At 42.9% G+C, this 9,979-nt stretch overlaps 1 protein-coding gene across 1 annotated transcript in view; it reads right to left on the reverse strand.

The window, feature by feature from the left end:
- Positions 1–8,268, reverse strand: part of dntt (deoxynucleotidyltransferase, terminal) — an 80,874-nt gene extending 72,606 nt beyond the window's left edge. The window contains exons 1-3 of the mRNA XM_038737051.1: positions 7,836–8,268; positions 3,314–3,488; positions 573–683 (exon numbers count right to left, since the gene is read on the reverse strand). Of these exons, the coding sequence (XP_038592979.1) occupies positions 573–683; positions 3,314–3,488; positions 7,836–8,029 (480 nt within the window). The 5' untranslated portion in view covers positions 8,030–8,268. The remainder of the gene's footprint in view (positions 1–572; positions 684–3,313; positions 3,489–7,835) is intronic.
- Positions 8,269–9,979: the final 1,711 nt, after the last annotated feature.

The raw sequence follows: 9,979 nt of genomic DNA on the forward strand, positions 1-9,979 counted from the left end.
TTGGTTAATACATTGACTGCATGTAGACACTTCCTTGTTCCTATTTTCTCACCCTGCACCTGCAGCTACATCACCATTTTCAACATAATTTCCCTTTTCTTCAACACTCATCAACATCTAAGCCAATCAGCCGATGACCCACTTCCCCATTCTGTGTGAGAACCTGAGTGTCCCTTCCTCAGCCGCCCACCGCACCCTCCCACACTGCCCTCCAGATGGCAGAGGGACAGATCCATCATTGCTTGTGAGGAGTGTCACGTCCGTCGCCCATCTTGGCGTAGCGCGTGCCGCCTCAGGGCGTGTCCATGCCAGCCATCGTGCCAGGGATCGTGCGCATGTCAGCTGCAGCACCTCCAACGTGCCGCTGCCGCAGATGCTACTCATTTGCAGGTTAATGTATTTTGGTGGAGAGTTGTGTCAGAGCACTGGTGACTGAAGCAAGCCAGCCATCCAATTAGAGCAAAACAGATTAAGGGGCTTTTTACATTGCAAAGTGAAAGCGACAGCCTCTGGTGGGCGAACATGTAAAAGTGCACTTGTGTCCAGAGTGTGGTTAGATAACAGTTTCTTACTGTGAAAATCTTGTTGTTGTTTTCTGTGGTTGTCCGTCTCTGGCAGGCGTATGGAGAAACGCTGGCCACAGGAGTGGGTGGAGAATCTTCTGGCAATGTGGGCAAGGTATCCTGTGTACAAAAATAGACAAAGACTTATGAACATACATACATATACAGTCATATATTGCCTTAATTTCTGAGCTCTTGCAAATTGTTGACAGGCTAAATGCGTAAATGTGTGTAAGGCTATTCCTGAGTAGCACAGAGCCAAGAGTTCAAATTGAATTACATAAAAATGTAGCCATTTGCCTTGGAGAAGTTATTTTTATGACTGTGTGTCTCCAGGGCAACAGGCTAATGACACTCATCTCACAGTCTGGTGGCATCCAAATCCATTACGCTACCTAACCCGTGGCATTACAAATCTGCTTGCAATCATCCAATTTGCCTCCTGTAAATTGCCTTTTCATTCTATGAAGAAATGGTTCCCCATTTGTAATATATGTGTCAAAAGGATTACCAATGTAATATTAATATTCTTGCAGACAATTAGACATCACAAAAGGGAACATTGTGTCCATAAAATTACCCATGAATTGGGTGGGAGAACGATACAGAGAGGGAAGGAACAGGAGAAAGAGGAAGATGGAGCGATTGTCACCACCGATGCTGCAAAAGGAACAGCGGTGTCTCCAAAAGATAATGAAAAGAGCTAGTACCTCTCACACTGCTGGGCTGAATCAATCAGTAAGGGATTCAAAAAATGTTCATCATTTATTCTCTGCCAGGAGCCTTTCCTGTTCTCAAAAAAAAAAAAATGAATAACTTTGAATATATTTCACGGCACAATTTTTCTGCCAATCAAAAGTAAAACTGTCTTAGAAACTCCCTAACTGCGCTCCTTCTAAATACAACAGGGGGTTCTCCAACACTTTTCCACCTCAGCTGCAGTTTGTTTAATCCAATATGGGACTGGGGGTCCATGGAGACGAACGTCTGTGCATCAGCATGCAGAGGTTGGTTTTCCCCATCTGGGCTCGGTTATTATACAGGCCTATAACTCTGTGGAAGTTAAAGCTTTCAGACTGATCTCAGAGGCAGCGCATCCCCTCATGGCCTTCTCTCCAGTATCCTCTCCACCTTTGCTGTATGGCATAGATGTAACTAAGCTAATGTCTACAGTCTACACGCCGCAGCTTCATTTCTCCACATACCATCTGCTGAGATGAAAAGGTACAGTAAGCGTTGCACGACCTCGCCCACTCCTGCGCCGTCCTCTAAACCGTAGAAACACTCCAGGCCTGTTCCTGCCTCCATAATAATGCCTGCCACGCAGGCATGGAAGTGCACTCAGGTGGGTTAATGGAACCCACTCGGGTCGCTGAACAGGGCAAAGGTCATTGAGGTTCAACCTCTTAAGGGAGGCTGCCTGCCCTTGCACCCACACACCTACAGTACAAACTAACCTACAAACATCCTCCTCAGGCACCCAGCCCACCTGTCTCCCAACAGAAGAGGGCAGGCAGACACATGTTCACAAGCCAGATGCAAACTCTGAATCCCTGGCAATCATTTCCGTTTTTTTTGTTCCTTACAGGCAACGTATTCGTACATCTTACCACCTCTCCAATTAAACAGGTTAAACAGCCGCTCTGCAAGCCAGGAAGTACTGTTACATTGCAAATTCACATATTACATTACAATGGGTTTAATGCCTAAAATTCCTCCCTGACTTGCTATAGAATATTCATGATCGTACAACACATTGCATTTTCAGACTATCAAGAAGAGCCACAGGCAAATGTGCACAAGGAGTAGCCTGTTTGGGAAATATTTTATCCCTACATGGTAGCTCCTTAAATGGATTTATGACTCACAAAAACAATCAGCTGGAAGCGCCACGCACATAAATGCCACAGCGCTTTACCTCGTTGGCTTCAGAGAGGAATTGCATCACACACAACGAGAAGTGGGCTTGTGGTTACCTGGGGAGATGGGTCAATAAATGTCAGCATGGCATCATTAGCCTCGTCACTTAATGATGCACCCGACTAGAAGCGCGCCGCTGATGTGCCACACTCACGTGGCCAGGTGGAAACAATGCTAGAACAAGACAAAGCAGTTTTCGCTGATATTTCACATAAACGTGGCAAATGTCATTGTGGCTGTTAACGCCGTCACAGGCTGTTAGGTGAAAAACATAGAGAGAGCTTGGCAAATGTGACTTCGGGAATGTTTTCTCCTCTCCACTGTGGGAGCAACAGGAGACAACATATTTCTTTATTTTGGATCCATATGCTGCCAAGCCCTCATAGTGTCATCCACACAGGAAAGATGAGTGTGCCTCTGTGTGTGTGTGTGTGTTTCAGTTAGTGGGTTGCTCTGGCGTCCAGCTGATGGGTTTATTTGACACTCCCACACAACATGGGGGATGTTTCTGTTGCTATCAGCAAGATGAAGTGCGGTAATATGAGCAGAGAGAGAGGGAAGTTAGATGTGTCCTCTTCTTAAGAGCTCACTTTCACATTGACATTATAGATTTGCAGGGGGAGAAAGAAGCTCACTATACCTAGGTGTAGAAGAAATACCTTCACAATATGCATTTCCTGCATGAAAGAGTATTCCATTATTGTGTATCCTCAAATTCTACACGAGCATGCCTACTTTGTGGCAACATATTTAATATGAAGCGTCCTATTTGGTTCGTAGTGCCATCTAGTGCTTACACCATATCAATCTAGATATTTCTCTCTGGTTACCTGAATGCAGTGTCTGGTTTCCACAGCAACAGGTCTCCCCTCTCTCATGCTGTCGGTGAACCAGCTGATATCCAACACAAGCATGTTGGGTAGATTCTTCGGGGCACACTCCTTTAGCCACTTCCAGAGGGATGAAACCTGGCTGTCCTCTGACACCACGTGAGTGACCTCGTCGCTGTGCAGGGAGAAGAAAGAAACAGTCAGAGGGACGATAGCTCAGTCTACAGTTCTATTTCATTCTGTCAAAGCTCAAGGATAGTGGTGAGCGTTAGTCTAACTAACCATTGAAGTTTCAAGCTTCTGTATAGCTCTCAATTTAAAAACACAGAAATCTAAACTTAAAAATATTCAGTGCAACATAAAAAAGTTGATATGGCGACCTTGTTTTGCTAACACTTACTTATTTACACATCCAGCAGTTATGGAGAAACATCATCATTCATTTGGAGCCGTGTTTCTGGACACCTGACGAATGTAAGTCCAACATTCACCCTCCTTTTAGCTCTGTTTTGGTCTCCCCCTAGTTCCAAGAGAATTGTGTGCCTCTTTAGCTGCTAAATGCTCCACTGTGTTCACAATAGGTCATTCTGCAGTGTGATGCTGTGAAGGGTTATCATCGCTGCTTAACAGTTGTGGGCCAGAAAACCAAAACAACAAGCTAAAAGACACTAAGGTGAAACTAAGGGGAACTGCTGAGTCAGGTGATAATTATCGTGGGTTCAACACTATGAGTGACCCCTTTCACATTCAAGTAGTCACGTGATCCATTGTTGATATTAAATATTGAGTTGCTTTAAAGCCTGGAACTTGGTTTCAATTTTCTCTATAACATAAAATATTCTTGACGAGTAAGGATCAATTAACATTAATGTTTTAAAAACAACTTTTTGAATTATTTATGAGGAGTTTATCACTCAAAACTCAGCCAGATTGCTTCAATTACAGTGCAGGTGTGGTTTGTTCAGATTTGACAGTAGTCCTGCAACACAGCCCCTCAACTGCTATTAGATTTTGATTTAAATGTTGCTAACTCCTGATTGGTGGACAGAAGCGCCTAATACAACTTCTTTCTGAGGCCCACCAACTCCAAACCACTGAGAAGAACATAAACAAAAACACAAAAACATATATTTCTCATGTGAAAGAAACAAAACTGTTGATTGAGAAAAATATGTTTGGGGACTGTAAGTAATTTATACATCTCTTAATGCAAAAAATAAGCAGACAAAAGCCTTGAAACTGTGTTTATGGCTTTTTATAGGATTCCCAGGATATTTTGAATTGTTTGATTGAAAGATTTCCTTCACTGCCTGATTTAACAACAAGAACTTTTCTGTCTGGGTCTCAGCTGCCTTTAGAGAGTGTGCAGGTTCAAGTGAAGCTTTTGAAATGCAGCTCAGATCTCAGCATCATGGTCTGTTTGGGGATTAACACTGGGTGAACAACATACAGCACAGACCCAGTGCCTCCCTCCACTATTTGATAGCTGAACTCAGTCAACCAGTGCCTCCTACAGCTCCACCGAGACCTTCTCAACAGACTTTTTATCACGCCTTCCTCCCCTCTAACTACCGTACCAAATCAGGGTGCCCAGCCGTGCATAATTACGCTTAGCGCACTCCTCCTCTTCCACTTCCTGGCTTTGGTAAAGCCAGGAAGACTCCTGGAAAGACTCCTTAAGAGATGTCCCAGCAGAGCTCAGGCTGAGGCCTAATTGGTCAAATCACTGGCGTAACTAATCCTCTATCTGCTCGACATACCAGTCCGGCCACCGATGGTACATGTTTGAAAAAAACCATTTGTGCCAGCACGAAGACAGGGACATAGACACATTTGAGGTATCTAAGGGACACAGCAATTATCTCCAAAAGCTTAAATTCACTTGCCGTGAACAGCTGTCTAACCAAAGTAATAGAGATTTCCCTTTAAAATCACAAGGGGTTGGGTTTCTATGTTGGAACAAGATTGAAGATCATAGAAAAAAAACACTCCTCGTGCTGTGTTTACTTTGTTATAATCCAGCCCCTGAATGTGGATATTTTTCTTATGCGTAGCAGCACACCATGTAAAATGGCAGATTGACATGCAAATGAGCAACAATGCAAGCCTAGCACCAGACTGTACTTCCCAGAATCAGTGGGACTCTGAGCCCAGACACAAGGGCAGGCTAAAGTCAATGGGCTTTGATATGGACAACTGCCTGCCCCCACCCAAGTCAGCAGCTACCCTCCTCTTCCTTCCAGTGAAAACCAACAGGCAGATCAAAGACGGAGGATGTCCATAACAGATTTTTACACCATTGCAAGGTTTCATCTGTTAGCCTTTTACAGATGCTCCGATGAAACATCTTTCACTGAGACATGCGTGATCAGGGTAAGTAGTAAATTAATCATAATAAATAAACATCCAAATTAATTTACATTAAATTAGTAATGAACTCACTCATGAAGAGCTGCTCCCATGCCTAATCAACCAAGATGTCACATAAAAAAATCCTGTTAGAAAATAGAAGAAGCTCTAAAAACCAATATGAAGAGATATATGTGTCCTCTGTGGCCTGTGTTTTTGGTATTGGTTTGGAGTCATTAGTCACATTACATGGAAGCCAGTGAAAAAATTTATACATTTATGTAAAATAAAATGACATATTACACAATATGAATTGCACATTAGTTATCAAAATAAGTGTGCTACATGAGACCAGCTTACCATAATAATTTAATTCATATTGTTCACTAAAATGAGCAATTCTGCCTGAATGTATTGTGTCATTACAACAGTAATTTATTGACGGCCCCTTAGTCAGCCCCCAGCGATTAAGAACAAGGGCTGAGAAGTGAACAAACCGTCCTCCTGCTGCCAAAACAGTGTGAAAGAGGTGGCCCCTAGGGAGGGAATGTCTGTCCAACATCCAACTTTAAACTAACTTCTCTGCGGTCATTTGTGAAGGAGCATTTATTGCAGCTCATCAATCAGCCAGCACAGACATGTCGATATCTGGATCCATGTTCATGTGCATCAGACTTGAAATTAGGGCAAGGGGATGTGTGTGTCATGCGTTTGTGTGTGTGAGTGTGTGTGTGTTTGTGTGTGTGCGTGTGTGTGTGTGTGTGTGTGTGTGTTCGAGCCACGTGCAAAGGAATGTACACAGTGTATCTGACCATATGCTCAAGGCAGTGTGTCTATAACTTGTGGAAGACTAGATACGGGAGGCGTTGCTATCTAACTGCAGCTGATATCAGTTTTGTCGGCTTGCTGAATTAATGTCAGTTTGAGGCAGGCACGCTCTACTTCCTGTCGTTGGTTTCAAACAATTGTATCAAGCCAAGTGTAACCGTAGGAGCGCTCAAGCTGTGTTTCTGGGAATGCTGCCATGGCCAAGCTGGCGCACGGCTGGCATCCACACTTAGATGTGCATTTAAACACTCTCACACACACACGCGCGCGTTTGTTATACTACACCCGAGAGGACCCTTGATTGACCTAAATCACATGTTAACTGCAACCATTTTTTTAACCTTAAGGGAGCTTAAATTCAGAAAAAACTGCCCTTACTGTGAAGTCAAAATGATTCTTGCCAAGACAGAAGAAGAGAGAAACACACACACACACACGCACAAACACAACATTGCATCAACAGTGTCACTAGCCTCAAAGGTATCTGACTCTGAAGCGTTGTGGGTGTCAAGCAGAGGACTGCTGTGTTCACAGTTTGGGATTTAAAAGATACTTTCAATTAGAGACAGGAAAAAAATTAAGAAGGCATGCTGCTCCCATAATTACCGCACAATAGATGATTCATCGTCGCAAGGAACAAGCTCACAAGCTCACAGCTCTCCTTAAGTGCGACTTGACAAAAAACTTTTGCCAAACTCATTAAAAAAGTTTTTTGTTTGCAATGTTACCTTTCTTAGTGCTCTCACTGCCAGCAAGATGAAGCTGGGTTAGCCAATTTCTTCCCCTTCCTAAATGTATTCATGTAGGAGCTGTGAGTTATGGCTCAGGGGGAATATCCACTAAGGTGTAGCAGAGAAGGGATTGATGCAGTGACCCTTCCTAATTATGTATTCATGAGACAATAATGGTTCTCTAATTAGCTAATTGGAATTTAACTTCAGAAAAAAGGTATATGTTTTAAAACTGAATAGCTCACTGGAGAATTGCTCTTTTTCCATACTGTCCTGACCTTTCTTTTCAGCTTAACAGCTTGGTCTGTCTTTTCTTTAATAATTCTTCACTTTTCCTTTATTGGCCTGGTTGCTAGACAGTACAACCAAGCTGCAACAGCCCTGTAATTAGTATCATGACCTTCCATTTCACCAGACGTACAACAAAGGCCTTGAAAGCCAACCACAAGGTGCTTAGGATGCAAAAAAACTGGAAAAACTAAAAAAATACTCCTCCTGCATCACTCTAAGCTCTACATTAGCGTGTTCTCTTGTGCGTCATATATGTAGAAAAAGCTTTTAGGCGCAGAGCCCTGCTCAGTCAGTGAACAACAAAATGACAAGCTTTTTCCAACCTGAGGATGTCTTCCACAATAAAGCCCTTTGACCTGGCCAGCTGGGTCAGAAAGCTTCTCCTGCTGCGGCCCATTTTCCTCTCCACCAGGTACAGTCTGACATCCTCAAACTTCACCTCATCACGCCTGGGAACGTCGGCTTCCGCTGGTTTTGACCTTTTCCTCACACGAGGCACAATAGGAGTGTGGAACATCTCTCTTGAGGTGAGCTATCCAAAGTATTTCGGCACCTCTAGGAATTTCTGCTTTCTTGAGCTTGTTGTTGTGTGCCACTCAACTTCCATCCAGGAAAAAACACCCACTTTGGTAATGCCACAGTTGTTTATTTCACATTTGCAGCTGTCATTTTTTTTATACATATATTTGCCCGACAGTGTGTCAGTTAGAGCAGGGTTGGTGAGAGTTGGCAGACAGGAAAAGCCTCTGGCAACAGGTGCTGAGGATTTGGTGTTTACCAAAAACCACCTGCCAAGATCGAATGATTGAGGATGGGGGAAAAAAAGATAAAAACACCCTGCTGGCATGGTATTATTCACTTCCAGTTAAAGTTGTTCTGCAAACACATGTTTGGAGGAAGTTTTCATGCAGTTCTTGACTGGAGCAAAGCCTCTCTCCTGGGAAATGCCTGAATTCTGGTCACCTCACAAACCCCTCACAGCTGTCCTGCCATGTCCGGTTCGTCTCGCCACTCACCGTCTCATTATGTCCAGACCAAGCCCTTACCATCTGCTCCACTACTTTAATTAGCTTACTGCCTAAAATGAGAGCCTTTGTGGGCATTTACCCTGAGATCCCACAAGCACATACACGGCCTTTGCACAAAGAGAGATGCTGTATAGGAAAGCCATTGACGATTAGAAACATGGATGCAGGGAGAAGAATTGCAGATGCAGGGGTTAGGGAACGCAAACTGAAAATAGAATGAATCTGCTTAACTCATCTATGCCTTTAGTTTTTTGTTTCCAAAGAGCTAATTGAATCATGACTCATTGCCTCGTTTTGTTTTGATTTCACTGCTACAGCGGTCAACAATGTGACAGAAAAGGTTTAAATGTCACTTTTCTGTAATTATCTGCAATAATGCATCTGCTTCAGTAGACCAAATAGGAATGATTTGTTGATTTAGGCAAAGGAGAAAATAATATCATTACAGGCCTTGATTCTACATCTAATTACCAAGGCCTCTGTTTATTTCTTCACTTTAATGAGCACAACTTGCCTCTGTCAGCTAGACAGAATTTATTACACTGCTCTCATTAGCATGGAGTTCTGAGGGTTAACAGGTGTCACAGGGCAGACGTGACTAATTGTTTGACTATTTACCCCCCCCAGTCACTCAGCTGTATACGATGGTGCTGGCCCCCTTCCAAACAGAGACCGATGAAATTCCACCATCACTAAGACAAATGGCTCTTACACTGCCAGCAGCATTCACTGCAAGAGCAATGAACCAATGTCTCATCTAACTTTCTTCATTCATAATTGTTTAGAATCATCGCACATAGTCGATCTCGTTCAGAAAGGACAATGTCACAGCTGAAGTTGGGACTTTATTTCGTCCCAAAATCTAAATTTGGCAGGTTGAATTTTAGGGAAATGTGTATAGAACAATGCTAAATACATCCAGTTGATAGTAATTAGTGCATAATACCAAGTGCATTTATTCAAGCAGTACAATTTTGATGTACTTGTTATTTAGTAGATAATGCTCACTAATATGGGAAAATCAGCATGAAGGTATTACAACTTGACAAATGTAAGTTTAATATTTGCTCTCCACCAACACCTGAGAAAGATATATGGCTCTTCAGATGCTAAATGCTCAACTTAGCTCACTAGCTAGTTGCTAAGTTTGATGCTGGGAGGGTAGCATGCCGCCAGTTATTCAGATTTTTTTAGCTGGGAACACTGCTGCTGCTGCTGCTGCTGGAAGTGGGATTGGTTAGAACAAAATCCTAAAATATTTACCTAAGAGATGCTAAAATGCAGGGGTTTGCCATTACAAACACACTACTTAAGAAAAAAAGTTGGATGACAAGGGGTTAAAAAGTGTCTTCCTCATCTATCTAATGATCTAGAGCAAGATAGATAGAAAAAATTTTAATGATGAAACACTGACACTAAAGTCAACACTGCGATGCTTG

The sequence above is a fragment of the Micropterus salmoides genome, unplaced genomic scaffold (genome assembly GCF_014851395.1).
Source record: "Micropterus salmoides isolate LMB-PRFRI ecotype aquatic unplaced genomic scaffold, ASM1485139v1 Ms_hic_scaffold_22, whole genome shotgun sequence".
NCBI lineage: Eukaryota > Metazoa > Chordata > Actinopteri > Centrarchiformes > Centrarchidae > Micropterus > Micropterus salmoides.